The sequence below is a fragment of the Myotis brandtii genome, unplaced genomic scaffold (genome assembly GCF_000412655.1).
Source record: "Myotis brandtii unplaced genomic scaffold, ASM41265v1 scaffold902, whole genome shotgun sequence".
Taxonomy (NCBI): Eukaryota; Metazoa; Chordata; class Mammalia; order Chiroptera; family Vespertilionidae; genus Myotis; species Myotis brandtii.
The window spans coordinates 808,672-833,964 of record NW_005371709.1 but is presented as its reverse complement, the minus strand read 5'-3'; the positions used below and the strand labels follow the sequence as shown (position 1 = coordinate 833,964).

Genomic DNA, 25,293 nt, shown 5'->3' with positions numbered 1-25,293 from the left:
CTCCCACCCCGATAAAAGCAGACCCCTAGGCCAACTTTCTCTCTGGCCTCCACCTCTGTGTGCTCACTGGTATGCACCCAGGGCATGTACCCTGATCAGAAATCAAACCACTGACCTCTTGGTTCATGGGTTGATGCTCAACCACTGAGCCACCCCAGCCAGCCTCTATACTTTATTTTTTTTAGTAATCTTACTAAAAGTCATGGTTTTAAATAATGTCTATGTGCTGTCAACATTTATGTCTATGTGCTGTCAAAATTTATTTGTCCCAAATTTATGTCTCTAGCCCTAACCTCTCCCCTGAACTCTGGGCCTATATATCAAACTGTCTAATCAATACTTCTACCTGGATGTCTTATGAGCAACCCAATATAATCAAAACTGAGCTGTCCCACCTCCTCCACCAACCAATATCTCCTGCAGTTCTTGATATTAATTGAGAAATTACTGGAAACTCCAATCCTTCCAGTTGATCATCCTCAGGGTCATTATTATATACAGTGTGTGTGCGCATATATATATATCTCCTATATAATAAAAGGCTAATATGCAAATAGACCAAACGGCGGAACAACCAGAACAACCAAACAACCGGTCGCTATGACGTGTGCTGACCACCAAGGGGTGTGTGTGGAATATGGTGGGCGCCGGCTGCTGTAAGATGATGAAGCAGGTGAGTAGGGGCGCCAGACCAAGGCAGGGCACTGGTCACTGTCATCGGGGAAAGCCTCTGGTAGTTACTGAAAATTCTTTGCGCCCGCACACGCGGTCCCACCCGGTGCTTGCACCTGCTCTGCCACTTGCACCCACTGCCAGTGCTGGCCCCGCTCGCACCCACTGCCAGTGCCAGAGCTGCCACTTGCACCCACTGCCAGTGCTGGCCCCGCTCGCACCCACTGCCAGTGCCAGAGCTGCCACTTGCACCCACTGCCAGTGCTGGCCCCGCTCGCACCCACTGCCAGTGCCAGAGCTGCCACTTGCACCCACTGCCAGTGCTGGCCCCGCTCGCACCCACTGCCAGTGCCAGAGCTGCCACTTGCACCCACTGCCAGTGCTGGCCCCGCTCGCACCCACTGCCAGTGCCAGAGCTGCCACTCGCACCCGCTGCCAGTGCCCAGCGCCGGTCCTGATCACTCAGCGCCATCAGTGGGTGCGAGTGGCGGCTGCCAGCCTTGATCACCCCTGAGGGCTTCTCCACCTCCCCCTGCTCCTGAGGGGCAATTGGGGGAGCAGCTGCCGCTTGTACCTGCTGACAGAGCCGGCCCCAATCGCTCCGCGACTTCAGCAGGTGCAAGTGGGCCCAGCATCGTCAGCACATGGGAGCAGCGGTGGCGGAAGCAGGACTGCCCACAGACAGGGGACAGGGGGCCATGGCGGGAGGGGCCAGGCGGGGGCGCGGAGGATGGGCTAAGACCCGCCTCTGTGCCTACTACAGCCTCAAGGCCCACAGTTCCTTTCAAGAATTTGTGCACTGGGCCCCTAGTATATAATAAAAGCCTAAGCAACCGTTAAGGCAGACCAACCAGAACGACCAGTCACTATGATGCACACTGACCACCAGGGGGCAGATGCTCAACACAGGAGCTGCCCCCTGGTGATCAGTTCGCTCCCACAGGGGGAGCGTCGCTCAGCCAGAAGCCGGGCTCATGGCTGGCGAGTGCAGCAGCAGTGATGGAAGCCTCTCCCGCCTCTGTGGCAGTGCTAAGGAGCAGCGAGCAGGCGGGCGGTAAGGAGCGAGGGGTCCCGGACTGTGAGAGGGCACAGGCCAGGCTGAGGGACCCCACCCCCAGTACACAAATTTTGTGCACCAGGCCTCTAGTATATATATAAAATTGATTTCAGAGAGGAGGGGAGAAGGAGAGAGAGAGAGATAGAAACATCAATAGAGAGAATCATTGATCAGCTGCCTTCCACAAGCTCCACACTGGGAATCAAGCCTGCAACCCAGGCATATGCCCAGGAATCGAAGCTCAACCTCCTGGTTCATAAGTCAACGCTCAACCACTAAGCCATGCCAACCAGCCCTCAGGGTCATTCTTGACTTCTTTTTCCCTCTGATACCTCATGTCTAATCCACCAGCAAGTCCTACTGGCTCTTAAAATAGACCTAGAGCTGAGCACTTCTCATCATCTCTCCTCTGCCATCATCTCTTGCCTGGATCACTGCAGTAGCCTCCTAGCTGGTCTCTCGTCTATTAGCAACACTGCAGCCAGAGTAACTCTGTAAAGTTGTAAGTCAGATCATATCACTCCACTGCTCCAAGCCTTCCCAAGGCTTCTCGTTTTACCCAAATGCTGTACTAACAAAGCCCATGCCTTTGCTCTAGCTGAATGGACCTCCTTGCTATTCCTCCAACACCAGACACGCTCTTGTACTTATCCTGTCCCATCTGCCTGGAACAATCGCCCCCCACCACCCGCCCAAAAAAATGGCTTAGCTGGCTCCTTACAGTCATTCAGATCTTCCCTAAAATGTCACTTTTCAGTGAGGTTTCCCGATAATTTTGCCTTCTAATACTAGTACATACACAGCTTTACTTCTTGTTTCTCTCTCCCCATGAGGGCAAAGATCGCTGCTGTAACTTCAGAACACTGTCTGGAATATAGCAGGAGCATAACAATATTTGTTGAATAAATGACTGCCCCTGAGTTTTTAGTCTTTGGGTCTCACTACATCTGGTAGAAGGAGCAGCACGCTCAGATATGGGCCTGGAGGCATGAATGCTGTGGCTGAGGGGTCCCATGCTAGCAAGAGACCGGTCCTTTCACTAAGCACTGCAAAACCTCTGTGAAATCTGAAACCGATACTTGAAGTCCCTGGATCTTTTCCAGTGTCTCCACCTCTTGGCCTGGAGCTGAGGGTAAGAAAATGTTCTGAAGCCATGCTACAAACTTCAAAGAATAGTGATTCACAGGTTAATCATAACTAAGCTAACTATTCTAAGCTACATTTCTTGACATACATTAAAACATCTATCCTAAAAAAAAAAACTTAGAAAAAACTAGTTTCTGTCCTGAATTAATAGTCTACTAATGGCTTCTGACTATGATTGCTGTTTTATACCAAGATAAAGTTCATTGGAAATAACTGAGCTAATTTTTACCGAGGCAACACCCCAAACCAGATGTTATACAGTCGAGGATACTTGCTTGCTTTTTCTTATGTATTGACAAACTAGAAAGAAAGGTTGTTATTTCTTTTACATAAGCTTTTATTTTGAAAGATCAGAAAATTATTTGACTATTTAAATCTATTATTTTTTACTAATTCAAGAAAGGATTTTTATACCCGAAGTATCCCAAGGAGTCTTCAGAATAACAACTTGCTTCAGTACATGGAAAAACCATACTTTCAAAGTTTAAAAATATGTTTGGAATATTATGTATCACTTTAATATAAAGATGTCATTGTTCCATATCAGTAATTCTCCAACTTGTTAATCTAATGGCTCTCTTTATGGGCCCTAGGTTCCACCCAATATCTTGCTGAAAATGCTAATCTCCTGAAAAACGTATTCTGATTTGCTTTGCAACATTTAATTTTAATTAAAATTAAAAATTACCCCAAGAGTCTCTGGTCATCCTTCCTCTTGGCATTACCTTAAAGGGAAGAGAGAAGTTTAGGGGCAAGGTTCCTGATGCAGAAGAGGCTGACTCACTCTACAGTTTACCATCCACTGTTCAGAACCACGGGGTCTGGCCCACACCAAAAGTAACTACCACGATTCAAAGGCAGCAAGACAGATAGTGAGTAAATGTAGAGGTTAAAATCAGTAAAATCACTAGTGTTTCAAAGATATACAAATGTGAATGATACAATGACTGTGCCTTTTTAATTAATCAATGCACAACTAGTGGCTGGCTCATAGTATGTACTCAAGAAATGTTTGCTGAGTAAAGAAATGAATGCACAATGCTATTTGTCAGATGCAGGCTGATGAACCTCTCCTACAGACAGGAAAGAACTGTGATGTGCTACAAGGAGATTCTCTCGGTGCAGAGTGTAGTCCTAGTCAGGGCTTCCACAAGTAACTTGTGCTGGGAATTCGGAGTACGTGTACTAACCCTGAATGTTTCCACTGCTTCAGAAAGCAACCCTTTTATCAGATTTGAGGGTATTGTGTTTTAGATACGTACCTTAATTAATTAATTAGCAATTCATTTGATCTGAAGCTCCTTGAGAACAGAGAGCACATCCATGTTTCTCACTGTGGTATATACCCTGCACAGTGCCTGGCACATGGTAAGAACTCAATGAACAGCTGCTGGATGAATGCGTGGTTGAATCCAGTACCATCCTGAAGCCAACAAAGTGACATTTCATTCTCCAACACACAATCAGAAATGCCTCCTAATAGTCTACGCGGACTCTACATAATGATTCCAAATTTAAAACTCCTAATTCTCAGAGCCAAACACTGGCTCACCTGAAACTACTAATACTGGGCTTTGTATTTCCAATAAAGGAAGTTTAGGTTACCTGAACCCACCCTCTCACAGAAAAACAGCTTTAAAAATTAGAGGAAATATAAAAACAAACAAACTTAAAACTATCAACACATTGACAAGATGGTAATGTACAGGCCAAAACCACAGAAACTGCATTGCCCCAGAGTGCTTGCCAGCCGCAGAAAATGGAACTTTTAGTTCAATGGCTCTCTGGGGAGAAGGGACCCAAAACTCAATGCCAGAGTGGCAAGGGGAGGAGTCCAGAAGGAGACCTTTCATGTAATAAGCTAAGATTCCAACAGATTCCTGAGAGTAAGTCAGAATTGACCAGCCCTCTTGCAAAATTACAGCTGGGTCCCTGGTCATCCAAGCTACTTTAAGCCTTGAAGTCAGTTTAAGGTGGAACTGGACTGAGAGTGACTAGTGTTTCCATGTGGGAATTCCTTCTTGGGAAATTTGTCTTTTTGAATCCTAAAAAGAATCAGCTGAGAAATCTGGAAACCCAGAGAAAATACGCTAATACTCCTGTGAGAATAAAGCTTAACAATTAGTGTAGAGATGTTCCTAGTTTGAAGGAATCCACAGATGTTAAGTTGAAAGAAAGAGCAGAAAATATCCACACAGAGTAAAAGATTAAGATTCCCCGGGACAAGAGTACCTAGGAGAGAAAATAATCAAAATCTAACCAGATTGTTTTGCTTGTAGCTGTTGCTATGTTACGTGTGTGTGCGCGCGCGTGCGAACAGTGAATCATTCTTGCAAATAAGGTAAATATTAACAAAGTTATGTGCAGAGTATATTTTGCACAAATCTTATATGCGATGGTCCAAGAATATCAAGTTTTAGAAGCAAAATAAGGCCTTACATTGGCAGTTCTGACACTTCACTACATCCCCAAAGCCATAGCAAGCCCTAGGATTCTCCATCTACCAGTTTTGAGATATACTTCTAAACTATTCCTGCATTAAATACACAGGTGGCAGAACAAAAGCCTCCCACATTCAAGCCAGCAAGAATTTCTCAATAACGATACTTTTGAGAATTAATAGTGTTTCACAGAAATGTTATGTCTTCTATCCTTAAAAATACCACGCAGTGTTTTTCAATGGATATGTGGGTTAATGGACTGGGACTACGTGATGAAACTGGTATTCTCCTTTATTCAACTGATCTTCTTTTCAGGACTAATTGAATATTCGGTCGGTATTCTTACTATGTGTTTTTTAATTCTAAAAAATTAATACTGTAAAAGATCATTATCTCTTATTATGTACAGTAGGTGGGTAGAGTCTTAATCAGAAAGACTTTTCTTTATTTGAATCCACTAAATACCACATTCAGTGTATTAATGTTGACTTGATTTTCTTTTTTATATCAATTGCTAATATGGTGCAATTACTTATTTCTTGCAATCACTGACAGAGCCTCTTAAGGTCATCTTTTTCTGTCTTCATAAAAAGCATATCCAACAATAAAATTAGTCCCTTGAAAGAGGAGGAAATTAATCAATTTAAACACCAGGCTTTATTCCCTGAATCCAGTCTAGTACAATCTCTAATCTTGACATTTAAGGCCTAAGATTTAAAGAACTTTTGCTACAATATTTACTTAATTCTGGTTGGTATTATTTTTAGTGTTTCTGTGCCTCTCAATGAAAATGTTAAGCCTACTGAGAAGACAGATACTGTGTATTAGTCAGTGTGTCATTTCCCACACACTGCAGGAAGTAGACTTATTAAATACTTCATAATTGAATTTAGTTTAACTGGATGAAATTGAATTGAAATTGCTTGTTCTATAGTTTCCTGTTTGCTGCAGATATCTCTCAGCTTGTTTTTTTATTTTCTTTACATAAGGTAATAAGTAGTCTGTGTATGATATTAAGTCTTAGTGGGACTGTTTGTGATGCCACCTGGTTCTCATTAGTGTGGTCTACACTCCCTGTGTGTCTGACTGTCTTTTACTGTGTGCTAGTCCTGGTATTTGGAAAACTTTAAGACCTGAGAGGAAAGCACCTCATTCCAGAGAGAGAATTGGCACTTGTTTCGTTCAGTTGTTGGTCAGCAGCTCTAAATTCTGCAAGGATAGCCCTAGTAGGTTTGGCTCAGTGGACAGAGCGACAGCCTGCAGACTGAAGGGTCTCAGGTTTTATTCCAGTCAAGGGCACATGCCTGGGTTGCAGGCTCAATCCCCAGTAGGGGGCGTGCAGGAGGCAGCCGATCAATGATTCTCTGTCATCATTGATATTTCTCTCTCCCTCTCCCTTCCTCTCTGAAATCAATAAAAATATATTTAAAAAAATAAAATAAAATACATTCAGCAAGGAGAGTAATCTTTGGGGTTCAGGAATAAGAAACTGGAATTTCTGGCAATTCCTAAAATTATAAATTATCCTGTATTTTTAAAAACTTTTTATTTACATGTTCTTAAATGATAATATTAGTGACCTTAATAATCAACAGTGAATAATTTTCCTGTGTTAGTTTAGGATTGCACTAAAGTTTTAGAGATTTTTATATCAGTATATAGATGAGAAATATATATAAAATAAATGAAGTTTATTATTATGACGAACCAAAATATTGTGACAAGATTATATATTTTAATGACATGTAGAAGTGTGTTGTTGGTTTATTATTATGACGAACCAAAATATTGTGACAAGATATATATTTTAATGACATGTAGAAGTGTGTTTTTTTGTTTTTTGTTTTTTTTTACTTCTTACCCAAGGATCCTTTCAGAAAATCACTCAATTTCCAGCCTTCTGATAATACTCTTCTTGGGATTTTGAATTATGTTTTTTCATTCACTTTTAGAAATCTAAAGGACGAGGGAGTAGGTATGTGTACTTGGTCTGTCATCTTGGCCCAGTCTCTCTGGGTCACCATTCTCCTGCTTTATCTCTTATTAGTATCCTGTAATTTCTAGACCCACAGAATACTTTTATTATTCACTATGCTGATGACATGCAAGTGCAGAGCCCTCGGGCACATGCCGAAGTGGCCTGAGGTCAGGTTCTCCTTGGGTCTTAGAACAACTGCTGTTGTCTCACTCTAACTTTTCCTACTTTGCAAATTATTTCTTCTGGTAGCCTGGTGGATATGAAGAGGCTACTCCTTGGGTCTTAGAACAACTGCTGTTGTCTCACTCTCTAACTTTTCCTACTTTGTAAATTATTTCTCCTGGTAGTCTGGTGAATATGAATGAAGTCTCCAGAGGCTGGTCACCCCCAAATTAAGGAACAGCATTTAAACTTCTGAATGTGCAAAAATGTGCAAGGTGGGAAGCAGTAAGCTGGAGTAGTTAAAACCATGGGCTCAAATCCTTGCTCCCTGGACTAGTGACTTAATCTCTACAACCTTTAGTTTCACCATCTATAAAGTAGCCATATGAATTATCCCCGGTACCTTCAGGGTGGCTGTGAAGATTCTTTGTGTAAGTAAATGGTAACAAATGCTTATTAACAAGCTAAGAAATGTAAGTTATTATTATTATTATTGAAATCTAGTCTATAGACCACAAAAATACAAGATGCAGTTTTCTCATGAGTCTTAGCCTAGACATCTTCAGTCCTTTAGAAGGGCCAGGTTAAAGAAAGCTATATTTGGGGACTTCCCATCTACATGACTGCTATGGATGTCATAGCAGTATAGGAGGTATAAATGTCACCGAGCTGCAAACAAAGTCAGGAGGCCACAATGGTCATAAGATACATCAAGACAGAGCAGTCTAATTGTGGTGAGAGAAGAAATTAGGTCATGAAAAAGCAAATCATTCTTTGTCAATCCAAGATGGTAACATATCCCTAAAAAATATGGGTAGGCTACTACTTGGACTTATGTCAAGAAATAAGTATATATTATTTCCTCATCACTTACCTCTAAGTTGCTGGAGTTCCATATTCAAATTTTCAATGTTGCTCTCGTAGAATGCTAGATTCTCCAGGGTCTCTGCCCTTAAGGATTCCTCTTGCTTCTCCAGCATTAAGTGTAGCTCTTCGTAAGCCCTTCTATACATATCCAAGTCCTGTTCCATTTCCTGAATTCTCACCAATACTAATGGACACTGGGAAGTTTGGTCCAAAGGCTTTTCGATATTCTCAGGGGCCTCCTTTCCTAGGGTCTCACAGGTGGGACGGTTACAGGTTAGGAGTTTGGGGGGTACCGCATTCGTTTTCTGCTGCGCTGAGGGAGGCAGGGGAGCTGGGCGAGAGGGCCGCACTGCCAAGGGTGGCTCGGGTTTCAGGTTCTGGTCCACCAGCAAATGGGGAGAAGTGGGTGCTGGACGGGGTGGCGGTGGCCTTAGGGCCTTTCTCCTCCCAGGCAGCTCCTGCTGGGTGATTGGCTTCGAGGAACCTCGGACAATATCCTTCTCAGAGCTAAAGTCCACGATTGAAAAGTGGCGCAAAATTTTATCCGGTTCAGCGCCTGACAAGCTCTTCTCAAACTCTATCAGCTGTTGCGTCAACTTCGAATCCAGGTCAACGTTGCCGTCTCCCTGTGGAAGGGCCAATGCTTCCACAGCGGGCGCCGTGTCTTGCAGACCAGGCTTCATCTCTGAACAAAAGCGGGCAGCATTTTTTTCTTTGAGTGTGTGGTACTTTTTGGTACACCTTGCCTTGCCCTGGAGTTGAGGGCTCAACTGGCTAGGCCTGACCACCCGAGAGGCTGAAAGAGAAGAGCCTTCAGGAAAAGGAGACGCTCGCTGCGTAAGGGTTTTCGGCTGGGAGGATGTTTTCCTGGAAGGGAGGCTGGAATAGTCTCTAGTCCTTGCTTCTAGAGGAAAGGGGTCAGAGAACTGCCCTGAGCTCGGCTGGCTCCCTCCTGCTCTAGAATAATACTGGTTTTTCTGCAGTTGGGGGTGGAAAGGTACATGAGGTTGGGAGGAAACACCATTGACGACCTCTGAAGAATCTTTTGTGGCAGAGTCTTTGGCAAGAGGCTGTCCATGCCCTGTGCCTGGGCTTCTCGGCGGCCCCCTGCAGGTGCCCTCATCCCAATGAGAGATTGTGTTTACTTCATATTCAGAGGTCAGATGATCTGGGGGAGAAGCAGATGTTTCAGAAATAATACAGTTGGACTTCTCTTCTTCATACTCATGAGATTCATGTCCTTTTTCTCCCAGTACTAAGGAGTTCTCTGAGCAATCCAAAGACGTTTCAGGGACCCTGCTAAGGCTGCTTTCCTGTGGCAGGACCACAGTTTCCTCCACCTTTGTTTTAGGACATAAATTTATAAACCGGTAAGGAAAGATGCCTGTCCTGCCCTTCAGTGATCCTTCCAGCCAGCCATCTTCCAGGGTCCCCAGAATCCGGATCTTATCGCCTACCTCAAAATCCAACTCATTCGGCTCCAGGGCTTGGAACCTGTAGAGGGCGATTCCGTAGGTCCCTGGCTGCTCATCCTCCTCGTCTGGCCCTCTCTCCTCTTCTCCTGTAGGGGTGTCTACTTCACCATTTTCCATGCAGTCATCATGATTTCCAGACCTCACCGACTCATCCACAGTCCTCAGGGGCCCCAAAAGTTCTACAAAACCTTCGGGGAAAATGCCTCTTCGACCCTCTAGTTCCCCTTCAAACCAGCCTGGTTCAGGAACTCCGATAATGGTAATCACATCCCCTTCTCTGAAGTCCAGCTCCTCATCCAGCTGAGCAGAGAGCCCCATCAGCGCCCGGGCCTGTCCCATTGAATAGTCGGGAATCTGCAGCAGGGCACTCTGCGAGTGCCACTGCCGGCTTTGCGAGGACAGGCAGAGCTCCCGAACACACGAGGACGGGAAGAAGCCCCGGGCACCCCAGCAGCTTCGGCCTTGCAGCCAGCCGGCAGTGGGAGCGCCATCGAGAATCACAAGGTCACCTAAAAAAGAGAAGCAAAGATAATGGCCCCAGTCATCACCCCCGAAGAATCCTTCCTAATAAAACCGTAATATGCAAATTGACCAAACGGCAGACCTACCAGTCGCTATGACGCTCGCTGACCACAAGGGGGCAGATGCTCACCACAGGAGCAGCCCCCTGGTGGTGAATGTGCTCCTACAGGGGGAGCACCGATCAGCCAGAAGCCGGACTCATGGCTGGCGAGCGCAGAGGCGGTGGCGGGAGCCTTTTCTGCCTCCACTGTAGGCTGGTGGTAAGGAGCGAGGGGTCCCGGACTGCGAGAGCCCCAGACTGCAAGAGGGATATCTGACTGCTGGCTTAGGCCCAATCCCCAGGGGAAATCGGGCCTAAGCCAATAGGCAGACATCCCCCGAGGGGTCCCTGCGAGAGGGTGCAGGCCGGGCTGCAGGGGACCCCACCCCACAGTGCATGAATGTTGTGCACCGGGCCTCTAGCATTACTCTAATACTGTAACCCAACATTTTAAACATTTACCGAATTCAAGAAATATACACTTAGAGTTTTAAGCAAAGAACACTTTTGACAACTTAGTGAATTTTGACAATTTAATGACAATATACTGAAAATTACTGTAAAACATTGATTTTCAAAGTGTGGTCCATGGGATCTGGGGCAAGGGGGTCCCCAAGTTCTTTTCAGAGGGTCTGAGAAGGTCAAAACTATCATACTGTCTTCATATACTTCACTCAAAACAACATGAAAACAGATACAAATCTGAGAATCCAGCTTTCTTTTATTAAATTAAACAGATCTGCAAAAATATAAAACAACATTGTAAGAATTAAATGTTCATTGCTTAGAAAACTAGTTATTTTTGCTAAAAATATACTATTTATATTAGTATGTCATGGCTTTTAAAAAATGAATAAACATTTTAAAATTTCTCAGTTTTTATAGCTAATATGGTAAAATATTAATAGACCCATGTAAGCAAAGCTCTGTTGTCCATTTGTTAGTGATTCTTCAATTCTAACTATCAAATAAATGAACTATACCTTCCCTCCAAAACAAGCTCCATGCTGCTAACTTCCTTTTTTCCTCTAATTTCTTCCTTCAGAATATTTATTCCATTCATTACTTGCTCTTTGCTTCCACCTTAATCCAACTCACGTTATCTCACTCTTATAAATCTTGCCCTTAGACACTGTCTCTTCCAGTCTACCAAGTGATTCATGCCCAAGATTATAACTATATCAATTTTATCATATCCTTTCCCTGCTCAAACATTTACCCTGAAGCATGAAGGCTTCTTCCTTCTGTCAAAGGCTTCTTCTCTAATAATCCTATTCTTACTACCTGAAATATATAAACAATAAGTTTGCTCTGAATACTCTCTAAAGAGGTTTAGTTACTAAGCTACATGTTTCACCTCAATGTAACTTGGCATTCCTATCCACTCATAATATCCCCTGCTCCCACCCCCAGCTATCCAATATATGTCACCTATGAGACCCTATTTCACACGAAGGGACTCTCATTATCTCCTATATAAGCCTCTTCATCTGAAACCTTAGCATGCCACTCTAAAGAACCTAGAAGACCACGTTCATCTTATGTAAATGATCATAGTAAATGATCCATATTACTAATTTTGACACTTATATTTTTATATACTACACAGCCTCTAATGTAAAATTTTGCACTTAGTGGTAGGCACCCAATACATTTTCACTGATTTGATACTGTATTCCTGAAAAATAAGGTCTTGGTCCTATATTTCTATATTCCTTTAATTTATGATTCAATGCCCACTGGTCAGAGCTTACGGTCCTGATAACTACAAGCGATTTCCCCTCACCAGCTCTAAGGCCAGTCCATTAGGGCCACAAGGGAGCTCGCTGGACACAGCTACTGTTCAGACACAATAGCCTTTTGGTGAATAGGCCTGCTGGTGAATAAGAATAAAAGCATGCCATACCTCCTACTCTACTGGCTTTGAAATGAACTGGACTTCTTAAAGCTGTAGAATTATAATATTTTCTTTGTTTTGCCAGATCTCCATGAAACTCTTATAATAAGCCTTGTTTTCCTATTTTCAGCTGGGTGACGATCTTACTAAGCTTTATTACCTGACTAGAGACTCGGTGCACAAATTTGTGCACAGGTGGGGTCCCTTGGCCTGGCCAGCGATCAGGGCCAGCCAGCCGGGGGGAGGGACCTTGGGAGGTTGGCTATGGGAGCACACGGACCACCAGGGACAGCTCCTGTATTGAGCATCTGCCCCCTGGTGGTCAGTGTGTGTCATAGTGACCAGTCAACTGGTCGTTCGGTTGACCAGTCCTAACAGTCGCTTAGGCTTTATATATATAGATAGACTGTCATTCTGTTGGTTATTTCTGTATAATAAAGGTGATTTTTTAAAAAATCACCATTTAGCTTCCTGAAAAGCACTTTAGAGATCATTGTTCAACACCCTTATTTTATAATCCTGTTTGCTGAATTTTAGCATGAGTCTTTCCTTTTCATCTGAAAGATCCATGCAGCTATTTCCCTGGCATCCTAGGTGACCCCTTAGGAATGCAGGCTACCTAGTGGTCATTTCTAGACTTCTGAGACACCAACATGAGGAACTCCTGGAGTACAGTGGCCAGATGTCGAGAACAGAAAACTAAGAAGTGTGGTGACCCTTAGCCTGAGCCTCACTCATGCACAATGAATCCCAGAGGCCACACTGCTTATTTCTTCTGGTTGGATTGTTTTATTTAAACAAGAAATGCATCAGGAATAAATAAGAATGAATGCAAGTCTTCTTAGAATCTGAATACAAGTAATCTGACTCTGAGTATTAGATACCTCATTGAATCCTAATGCCCAGGGCACTATGTGCTTTATGCAGATTAACCATATATTTTACTTAGGTTTACATATGAGCGATATCAGAACCTTAATCCTGATATCTCACATCACAGATTTGACTGATAAATATTTTTAAATAAGTTGTTCAGTTTATTTTTTATTGGTCCTTTTTGGGGGATGAGGAAGTGGCCTAGAAACAAAGTTATAGGCAAGGAATAAGCATTGTGTTATGTAGGACAATGATTAGTGATATTCATCTCCCACTAATTTTTTTTCTCTTTTCTTTGTAATACTCTCATTTGTATGTGTGTGTAGGGGGGGGGGGGGCAGGGGACTCTCTTTTTTTCCTCCCTCTCTCTCTTTATTTTTTGGTATAGTCAGTGGCCCTGGCTGCATTGATCCTTCTAAGAGACAGACTTGTTGCTGAGTTTAAATATAACTCCAAATACAGGGAACAGTCCAAAACAATAAGATAGCTTTGGGAAAAGGAGAAAGGGTGACATCTGCTGGAAGAATCTCTGGGGTTCTAGTTAGAATCTCCCCGGAAAAATGTACATACACACAAAACTCCAGCTAATTATTGGGAAACAAGGTCCCCCAAAGCACCTCTGTGAACTCTAGGAATCCCAGGTTAAGAATAATAAACATAGCCCAGCCATTGTGGCTCAGTGGCTGAGCATCGACCTATGAACCAGGAAGTCCTGGTTCAATTCCCTGTCATGGCACATGCCCGCGGGTTTTGGGCTCGAACCCCAGTAAGAGGTATGGAGGAGGCACCTGATCAATGATTCTCTCTCATCATTAATGTTTCTATCTCTCTGTTCCTCTATGAAACCAATAAAAAATATTTTTTAAAAAAAGAACAATAAAAATAGTTCATCTTTGCCCCGGTGTTTCTCAGTGGTTAGAACATTGGACTCTGCACCAGAGTCTTGGTTTTGATTCCCGGTCAAGGGCACGTACCTGGGTTGGGGGTTTCCTCCCATCCCCAGTCAGGGGGCATGGAGGTGGCCCTGTCTCCACACCCTCTGGCCTGACGTGGGTCACAGCCCTCCCGTGGGAGGTGAGTAGGGACAGATAAGGTTCCCTGCCATCACACCTTGATCTATTCTGCCTGCCTTCCCAACACTGCTTAGCAAGGAAGTACACAGAACGCAGGCAGAGTCTCAGTGTAAAGTGAAGTGTAAGAAACTTTCAAATTTGGTTTTGAGATTAAGATCGAAATGCAATATTCCTTTCTTCTTACTGACCAAGGGTTAAGGAGGTTTGTGAGGTTTCTCCCTCTCCCTACCTTCTCTCTCTCTCTCTCTCTCTCTCTCTCTTACACAGGGTTTAAAAAATTAAGCCATACTCCAAAGAGCAAGTGACAATATTAATAACATACCTTTGTATGTGTGTGTAGGGGGGGGCAGGGGGCTCTCTTTTTTCCTCCCTCTCTTTATTTTTTGGTAGAGTCAGTGTCCCTGGCTGCATTGATCCTTCTAAGAGATAGACTTGTTGCTGAGTTTAAATATAACTCCAAATAAATTTTACCATTTGAGACCGTTTTCTGAATCATCACAGAATTGCATTGATACAAGTGTCTGTGCTTATGCAGAAATGCACAGGCTACATCAAGTATACTTGTTGAAACAGTTAACAGTCCATCTTTAGAAGGTCACATGTCTATTAGAGCAGTGGTCCCCGGACCACTGGTGGTCTGTGAGGTCCGAAAGGTAGGCTACCGCTGTATTAGAGTACAAAAGTGGGGAACACTTGGAATATCATTTGAGACCTGGCTCTGACTATCCATTTTAAACTGGTTCTGATGAGAACTTTAATAATGTTACCCAATGTACAGTAGTAAATGGGCCTATTTTACATCTGCCTCTTAATTTCCATACCACGTCTGCTGCCCTACTATTATGCATTAATAAATAATAATGTGGTTAGCAAAACCATATCGGTTTCTATGAGAAAGAAGATATATGTAGTCAAGTGTGGCCATAGCATGGGGCAGTGGAAAAACAATGCTGGACTTGTAATCCACTGAAAGGACTTCACATTCTGAGGCCAAAACTTCTCATCTGTAGGTAACATTGTTTGAATCTCATTTTCATCATTTATTAAATGCAGTTAATAATACCCATTTTGCAACCTCCCTGGTCTGTGTTGAGGATCAAATGAGAATGAAATTGTGAGAAAATACTGTGGAAATTATAAAATGCTGCTAAAACAGAAGGCATTGGCATTGTCAGCACTGTCTTAGTATTGCTAAAGACCTTCCAGAAGTTAGCCACTTGTAAAAAGTCCAAAAAAGATCTATTTGTCAAAATAGACCAACTCTACTGATCTAATTTTAAAAATATATATATTTCTTTATTGATTTCAGAGAGGAAGGGAGAGGGAAAGAGAGACAGAAACATCAATGATGAGAGAGAACCATTGATCAGCTGCCTCCTGCATGCCCCCCACTGGGGATCGAGCCCGCAACCCGGGCATGTGCCCTTGGCCGGAATTGAACCTGGGACCCCTCAGTCTGCAGGCTGATGCTCTATCCACTGAGCCAAACCAGCCAGGGTTCCACTGATCTAATTTTAAACAGTCTACTCTTGATCAACTTACCTCGATAGAGGGGAAGACTGTTCGGTTCTTGGGATGTGAATTCACAGATACAGACAAACAGCCTTTCTCCTTCTTTTAGGCTGGGAATGGTCACAATTTCCACAAAACTACTGGGGAACTGTCCTGAAAATAAAAGCAAACATTTTGAAAAAAAATTTTATGCCTATGTACCAGGACAAAAATTGTTTTTCTGAGCCCATTAATAGGGACCAATTAAAAACTCAGTGAGAAAATGCAATTCCAGCCAATGAATATTTACTGGATGTCACTTATGCCAGGTGCACTGCAGAGGGGAGGAGGAGTAAGACAGTCTTGGCCATCAGAGATCTGAAAATCTAATTCAGACAAGATCGAGTTCAGACATAAACAAAAATTCAATTCTAAAATCCAGTGTCACGATACAGGTACACAAATTACTATGTGATTTCAGAGAAGGGAGAGAATGGGTCAGGAAGAACATGAAAAATTTTATGAAAAAGATAGCATTTGAGTCTAAAGATGGGTAGGTAGAGGTAGACGAGAGACAGAGCCTGTCAGTTGGAAAGCATCAGAAGATTTAATTGACTCCACCTTCTAAATGTCTCTGGTACTTGTCCACTTACCCCCAGACCCCCCACGCTGGGCCAAGCCATCAGCATCTCTTGCCTAGCTTACCGCACCAACCTCCCATCCCGCCTCCCTGCCTTTGGTTTTGCCCCTTTCTACCATCTTTCAATTGGCAGCTGAGAGCTTTCTAAAAATCTGATAAATACCTTAAAGCACATGAATGGTTTCTCATTTCTGTGACTCCTTACCATGGCATAGTCTGTCCTCCATGATCTAACTTCTGCTCATCTCCCAAGCACTACCCCCTCCTCCACCATTCACACTTCATGCCATACTGAACTTTTCTCAGTCCCTCCGTGTTCTCTCTCATTCCAGAGCCTTTGAACAAGCAATTCTCTCTGCCTATCCTCTTTGCCTTGCTAACTCCTACTCCTCATTTTGTCTCAGCTGAGATATCATTTCTACTGGGAAATAACCGATTATCTAACAAATGTGGGCTAAGTGTCAACAGGGTCTGTTCTAAGGACTGTATAACATACTCCAACCCAGAGTTACATAAACATATGCAAGTTAGGATGGCATCTAACATAGACGCATAGTGTGGGGGGAGGGGGGGGTGCAGGGGGGACTGCCATCCTTCCCTAAGCTAATTAATGAAAGAAATTAGTGGTAACTTATATTGTAAAAAACAAAAGAAAGGAAACCAGATGCATGGAAAACGGGAGGTAGGTGCCTCTTACCTGTAACATCCTCTTTCTTTCCTAGAAGCCAAAATTCATCCACCACTGCCAACACCTCAATAACATCCCCCACAAAGAGGGGCAGTTCTTCTGATACACTCGGGCAGAAGTCAAAGATGGCTCGAACCACTGACCCAGCCTCCATGTTTATCACCTGGACAGAAAGGTCAAAAGAAATGGGAAAGCGTAAGTTTTTAAGACACTGTAATATAGATAGATGTCTTGAGAATGATATAGCTTAAGATATAAAGATACTTACAATAAAGTCAAAGCTAAGCAAATAAAAAGTTTATACTTAAAATTATCAAAGTAGTCTCATTTATTTCTTATAAAATATTATTTCCTCATACATTTCCCTTGGATATTTTTCATTTGATTCTCAAAGTCATTCTGGAACTGGGGGGGCGGGGGGGGGGCGGATGTGACCTATACCTGTGATAGAAAAGATACAAGTTGGGAAATACAGACTTTTCAATATGCCTGCAGAGGGCAATAAAGAAATTAACATTTTTCAAGTACGAGGCTACAGAGTATTTTTTAAAAATACTTTATTTACATGGGGATTTTACATGTGGCATTTCATTGACTTCCCATAACCATCTTAAAATTAGGATACTGAGGCTCGGCAAGTTAGAAAACTAATTTGTCCAAGCTCCCAGAGTTAGTTCACAGCAGCAGGGCCAGAATTCAGACTGAAGGCATTTGACTCCAACCTACTGAGAATGTGTCTGCAAAATAAATAAATAAATAAATAACGTAGAGTAAATAACAGCAGCAGACAAGTGGCTGAGGTTTCAAACATACTGAAAAAGTAAAAATTCGTAAAAAAGAACAAAGACGGGCTATGTAGATGGCACCTCCAGACAAAACTTTGTACACTACACCAGCTCAAGAATGTGTTTTCGGTTCAAAGACATCTATGTCCCAACCTTGCGTAGCATCCTTGCATGGATACGGTGTCATATATTATTGGTCCCCAACTTCACATGTGAGGACACAGGCTCAAAGAGGTGATGTCATTTGTCCAAAGTCACACAGTAAGTCAGAGATGGAATTGGGAACCCGGATCTGCCTGTCTCCAAAGTCTAGGACAGGGCTGGTACAGTAGACGTTCTGTAAATGTTAGCAATGATTACTACACATCATTGCCATAACCAGCTACAAGCTCAAATCTGTGTCACTGATATGGCATCACTAGACAGTGTGCTGTTTCAAGTTTATAAACGCTACAGAATTTACCATTTCAACATGTCAAAACTTGGACCATGTTTAAAAGGACACACGATGTATCTCTCGGCCTTCTTCAAAAGACACTGCACATGGCTTAATTCTTTGGCTGATGGATACAAGTGCATTATGAAGACCATACATTACTATACTGTGTTGTAACACATCATACCAGTGCTGTATAGCTTCTAAGTCTTTCTCTTTTGATGTCAGCCTTCCCTCTGCTATCAGTTTATCTTCTCTGTCAACTTTCCCAACCTCTTCCTAGATGGTTGTTTATAATCTCCCGGGGCAGGGAAACCACACATCACCGCCAAAATTGTTCAAAGTTCCCAGATAAATAAAAAGTAAACAAGCTCAAAATGAGAGGCTAACAAACTCTTCTGTGATGGTAAAATACATGTGTTCCTGCTCGGGTTTTTCAACAGTTATTTTTTATGTGCTCTGAGGCCCTGTGCTTTAGTTTCTGGCCGTCTTCCAAGGAGCTAAAGCTGCCAGATGTCAGATTTCCACAGAAGGGTGTGTCATAAATATGTTTTTTTTCTAAAATAAACATAGTATTTTGCAAGCCTCTTAGCCATCTATACGGTATTAAAACAACTCCCCAAAATTGGGACAAGGTGGATATTAGTTTCCTTCTGCTACATTTTCTCACTACAAATTCCATCTCACTATCTGACTAGATACATACCTCGTTATCTACAATACCCAGTAAAGAATAAGTATAAGCCCTGAGGATGACTGAGAGAGCTACCCATCACACTGAGGAGTGACCTTTGTCATCTGAAAGAGTTAAGCTTCTCCCTGAGAACGTCTTTGCTCTACCCGAAAATGACTCAGAAGCAGAGGAGGAGGGTCTGGCTCAATAAATACTTTTACTGACTGACCTCCTACCCTATTGGAATGAGTGCATAATCGCCGAGGGATACACGCCCTGGAAGGGCGCTGAAGTCAGAGCCTGGCTAAATTACAGGATTCATGCATGAGACAGGAAAGGAGACCTCAGTGTCCTCTGTTTTATGTGGAGTTTCATGAATTTTTCTCTCAGTCTTCTCTGCTCATAGAATACGCTATGAAACGCAACCATCACTGTTCCTATCTGGCCCATTTTAGAAGCCTGAACATATAGTTTTCAAACAATCATAAATAGCTTATATAAGTTGTTCCACCAATTCCAGATGGAAGGCAAAAGAACTGCAGAGGAAATCGGAGCACAGATGGGCTTGAGAGAAAGCAGAGGAAATGACTGCCTTCGTGGCCTGGCGTCAGGGGCATCTGAAGTCTGCTGGGGAAACAACACCTTCTCCTGCTGTGAATGCCTGCAGTTCCGCTGTTGCACTCATTCCGCATTGGGGATATACAAATCCTTAATTCTTCAGACCCCTGTTGCATGTAAGACTCTATAAGGAAAGAGATTTTTGTCGGTTTTATTCACTGGTCTAGAGCAGTACTCGGCACATACAACACTCTCAAATATTTGGTGAGCAAATGATTTACTGAACTTTAGGAGAATACATGAGACTGTTTATATAAAAATCTCTACTTCCACTTATCTAACACTAAACCGTCTCTTCTCTTCCAGTTTGCATCTAAATCTTCCAGATCAAACATTAAAATCTTAGACTTCATTCATCCTCTGCAGCCCACAGACGGTACACTAATGAATGGCGACGGCTATCATTTGAGAATTTATCACATGCCAGACACGGACAAGGAGATTGCAGCACTGCAAGTAGAGAGAGACCAAAGCACTAGAGCCAGGCTGCATGGGTTCAAATCCCAGTGCCACCACTAAGCAATATACTTAACTCGACCAAAGCACTAGAGCCAGGCTGCATGGGTTCAAATCTCAGTGCCACCACTAAGCAATATACTTAACTCTCTAGAACATCGGTTCTCAACCTTCCTAATTCCACGACCCTTTAATAGTTCCTCATGTTGTGCTGACCCCCAACCATAAAGTTATTTTCGTTGCTACTTCATAACTGTAATTTTGCTACTGTTATGAATCGTAATGTAAATATCTGATATGCAGGATGTATTTTCATTGTTACAAATTGAACATAATTAAAGCATAGTGATTAATCACAAAAACAATATGTAATTATATATGTGTTTTCCAATGGTTTTAGGCGACCCTGTGAAAGGGTCGTTCGACCTCCCCCCCCAAAGGGGTCGCGACCCACAGGTTGAGAACCACTGCTCTAGAGAATAGCGAAGCCAGATCCAGACCTCAGGCCTGCTTGATTCCAATGCCCATGTTCTTTTTACTATAAACACTGCTTCTCTTAAATCTCAATGATTCTTCCTTCAAAATTTTTTAGACTTCCATTTTCCTCTTTGGTTCTCTGACATTTTATTATGAAAAGTTTCAAATAATGAAGTTAAAAAAAATTTGCACCCACCTCTTAGATTCTACCAATATCTTACTGCGCTCCTTGATCACTTATCATCTATCTCTTTATCCATTTATCAACCCATGTTATTTTTGATGCATTTAAAGTATTCTTTATTTTATTTCTGATGCATTTAAAAATAAACCACAGATATTTCTCCCAGTACGTCAACATATTTATCTTAACTGGAGCTTATTATTTGTTTATAGAGGTTTTTGTTTTGTTTTTTGGAAGTACCATTTTCCTCTCTTCTTGGCCAAGGACATAATTCTTTTCTCCCCACTAATCTGTCAGTGAACCGGTTAATCTTTTAAACTGTCGATTTTTATCGGTTGCTTAGGAATTTACAAGGTCTTCCTATTTTCACATATTCAACAATGTTTATCAAGCCAAATGGAATCAAATTCCCATGCAAGCTAAAAATATGGTTCTACGGGATAGGCTAATCAACTGATGACATTTAACCCAGAATTCTTTAAATACTTATTCTCTAATCCTGTTGGTGGCTGACAAGAGCATTTAGAGACTTCTCTTTTGTCCCAAGCAACTGGACTCCTATCCCAAAGTATCGACTTCAAATCTACAAGAAAAAATAAAACCCTGCAGATAACCTGACCATTGTCCTCTAACTTTAGAGATTCTCAGGCTTAATTTAGAGAGACAGAGAGCGAGACTGACTTGAGGAAGGCTATCAAGCATATTCTGTCTTGGAGGGACAGAAAACATGCCAGCATATGAAAGACTGAGACAATCGTGCCAAGAACCTTTTTTAATCCAGCTTTTCTAAACTTGTCTGGCACAGTATACTTTTTTTTAGGTAAAACTTCAAAAATGTTTAACTATCTCACCCCACTTATTCAGAAGTAGTCCTCTTGGTTCAGGCCAATCCAAGCAAAATACTCTCCGCTCCCATACAGCTCTTTCTGTCCAGAACTTGTTCCTTTGTTTTCATGCTGTTTCTTTTATCCATGGTGGGTTCTCCTGTCTTTCCACACATTTAAATACTCCCCACTCTCCACTTCCTCCAAATGATGCCCACCTCGCCTGCTCTGGCCCCTCACCTTTCATGTCTCAGCTCCTACAGCTGTGCTCTTACGTCATCCTGTAGATTTGTGAAACATCAGGCTGGACATGTAAAAGGTAAAACCATGAGACTGACTGCATTCATATGCAGAAATAAAATAACATTTAAAAACGTGGGTCATGCAACCTTTGACAGATGAATGGATAAACGAGATGTGGTGCATACATACAATGGAATATTATACACAAAATGTGGTGTGTGTCTACAATGGAATATTATTCAGCCTTTAAAAGGAAGGACAATCTGATACATGCTACAATATTAATGAACTTTGAGGACATTAAGCTAAGTCACAAAAAAGACAAATACTGTATATCTTCACTAACATGAGATATCAAGAGTAGTCAAGCTCAGAGAAACAAAAAGTAGAATGGTGGTTACCAGAGGATGTGGGAGGGGGGAATGGGTTCCAGTTTGAGAAGATGAAAAAGTTCTTAAGATGGATGGTGGTGCCCTAGCTGGTTTGGCTCAGTGGATAGAGCGTCAACCTGCGGACTGAAGGGTCCTGGGTTCGATTCTGGTCAGGGGGACATGCCTGGGTTGCGGGTTTGATCCCTAGTGGGGGACATACAAGAGGCAGCCAATCAATGATTCTCTCTCATTATTGATGTTTCTATCTCTCTCTCCTTCTCCTTTCCTCTCTGAAATCAATAACGATATATTAAAAAAGAAAAAAAGATGGATGGTGGTGATAGTTGCACAACAATGTGAGTGTACTGAATGCCACAGAAATGTACCCTTAAAATGGGAAAATGGTAAATCCTATGTTATATATATTTACCACAATAAAAAGATCTTTAAAAATGCATGTCATAAAATGTGAGAGTGTGTGAACGAAGGCCTGGGAAACTTCAGTAATTTTAATAAGCAGCATATCTACAAGTCTGGACATGCTTTACTAAAAAAATCTTCTGCCGAAACCGGTTTGGCTCAGTGGATAGAGCGTCGGCCTGCGGACTGAAAGGTCCCGGGTTCGATTCCGGTCAAGGGCATGTACATTGGTTGCGGGCACACCCCCAGTAGGAGATGTGAAGGAGGCAGCTGGTCGACATTTCTAACTCTTTATCCCTCTCTCTTCCTCTCTGTAAAAAATCAATAAAATATTTTTTAAAAAAAATCTTCTGAGATCACAAACTATAAACATTTACTTTGATAAATACTGATATTAAACAACATAAGTAATTTCCAGTTCAGCCTTTTGAGAAAAGATCTGAACCTGGGACAGACTGAGGCCTGGATGATAAGCATGTGCTGTGTCTTCCACTTCCCCTCCCAGGTCTGCCCTCCACCCTTCACCCTGCTCTGCGCTCCACGAGGCTGACCCGTAAGAACTGCATCCAGGTGCCAATGGGTTCAGCCGGTGGGTGACACCAGCAGGAGATCTGAAGGTCGAGGACAATAAGTTTGGGCTGTGTATTCCCCTGGCTGCCTCCCTGCCGGGCCATAAATTGGCTGCACGTTCCTACTAAAGGCCACAGCTACATCAGAAGGACCCCACAAAATAGCTCCTTCTGTTGAGTTAGCTCCCTGCCCCTCAGGCCTGGGTGGCTCTCCTGCTAACCATGGGGCACAGCATGGTTCTTTGCTATTTTTCCTAAACCTGCCCATTCCATTGTAAGTAAGAGCTCCTCAAATTACCCAATTTTGGTGTGCCTTCTACATTCTGCTGGGCCCCTGAGGGACACATGCCTAAAAGGATTTTTAGGATTTATGAGAACTATGCATGAAAAACATAGGGAGAACCTAGAAAACTACAAAATTAGTCCCTCAATCTATCATTCTAAATCCAGGTGAGAGGTAAGAGCTAGAGATATAAATTTTGAAGGCTTTAAAGATATTTACAAAGATATTGATGTCTCTATCCCCACCAGCCCCCAAATCAGCCCCACTTTTGATGAATTGGGTGCATAGGACCCAGACTTAAATTCTTTTTTTTTAAAATATATTTTATTGATTTTTTACAGAGAGGAAGGGAGAGAGATAGAGAGTTAGAAACATCGATGAGAGAGAAACATCGATCAGCTGCCTCCTGCACATCTCCTACTAGGGATGTGCCCGCAACCCAGGTACATGCCCTTGACCAGAATCGAACCTGGGACCTTTCAGTCTGCAGGCCGACGCTCTATCCACTGAGCCAAACCGGTTTCGGCCAGACTTAAATTCTTATTGTGAAATTCTGAGCAATCTATTTTTCTTGTAGAAAAGTAGGGCGCAAAAGTGCGAGAGTTTTTAAAATTTACTATATTCTTTCAAACATTCTAATGTTGCCCAATCCATAGCGTAAGTCTAAATTCTAGACTTCCAGAAGAAAATATCTGAAGGGGTTTCCTTAGCCGGAAGACGATGGACTGTGGTTTCTCCTTGTTTGCTGCTACAGAGGGTGCGGGAGCAGCACAGTGCACCTCTGCCTACCTGAGGAGGGCAGGGGGAGAGGGTGCTCCTTGTGGGGACCGCAGTATTGGCTCCTTCAGAGGAATATGCGTTCATGGGCATCTGGAAACTTCCATGTCTTGAAATTAAAATCTCCAGAAAACATTATCTTTTGGGAATGGGAATCCATTTTTTTTAAAAAAAATATATATTTTAAATTGATTTCAGAGAAGAAGGGAGAGAGATAGAGAGATAGAAACATCAGTGATGAGAGATAATCATTGATTGGCTGCCTCTTACATGCCCCCCACTGGAGATCGAGCCCGCAACCCAGGCATGTGCCCTGACCGGGAATCAGCCAAGACTTCCTGGTTCATAGGTCGATGCTCAACCACTGAGCCACACCAGCTGGGTGGAATTCTTTTTTTAAATTACAAGTCTTAGCAATAAGACTATTTAAACTCAAAAGCAACAGCATAGTTTTCTTATTTGTTGGCAATACAAGGCTAAAAAAAAGAACAGTTTCTTTCTTTTGTGTGAAAGGATAAGAGGTGTCAGAAAATGAAGTCTAAATCTCTTTCAGGAAGGAAATGGGAAAGGCTAGAAAAACAGCATTTCCTTCTCTGGTTTGTGTTGCTGGAGTTCATTTTGGACAGAAGGTCAGTGGTCACTGACAGGTGATCACTCAGAGAACTAGCACCGGGTGAGGAGGAAAAGTGGACCCTGCCCTCCCTCCCCCCATGAGGCTGAGGAGTGTGGCCTGGGGCCATATGTCCTCCTTCAGGCTCTTCTGCCTGCTCATATACTCTCCTGATGACAGCAGCGCTGACTCACATGTGCTTTGGCTAAACAGGCTATGGAATGTAGGACTGGAAGAAAAATGGAAAGCCTGTTCTGACTTAGGTGGGATGATTAGAGAAACATGGGAGTAAAAGAAAGGAATCTGCTCTCAGAAACTCTCTTACAATTTATATTATATTTTGCTTCTTTCAAACATCTCAAGTTGGAAGGCAGTAACGTCAGCAGATAGAACAAGATATACATCAGAGTTTCTGTCAATCATGGAAGGGTCCTTCAGTCCTTTTCAGGATTTAAGCTGAACAACTCTTGTCTAAAACACCCAAATACATAGACATTTAAATTAAGGAAGTTTCAGGATCAGCTCTTATGGGATAGCTGTTT

The 25,293-nt window shown here is 42.7% G+C and overlaps 1 protein-coding gene across 1 annotated transcript in view; it reads right to left on the bottom strand.

Moving 5' to 3' along the window:
• The window catches only part of DNMBP (dynamin binding protein), a 76,192-nt gene extending 54,391 nt beyond the window's left edge, over window positions 1-21,801 (bottom strand). The window contains exons 1-4 of the mRNA XM_005885365.2: window positions 21,506-21,801; window positions 17,035-17,188; window positions 15,749-15,871; window positions 8,331-10,307 (exon numbers count right to left, since the gene is read on the bottom strand). Of these exons, the coding sequence (XP_005885427.1) occupies window positions 8,331-10,307; window positions 15,749-15,871; window positions 17,035-17,179 (2,245 nt within the window). The 5' untranslated portion in view covers window positions 17,180-17,188; window positions 21,506-21,801. The remainder of the gene's footprint in view (window positions 1-8,330; window positions 10,308-15,748; window positions 15,872-17,034; window positions 17,189-21,505) is intronic.
• Window positions 21,802-25,293: the final 3,492 nt, after the last annotated feature.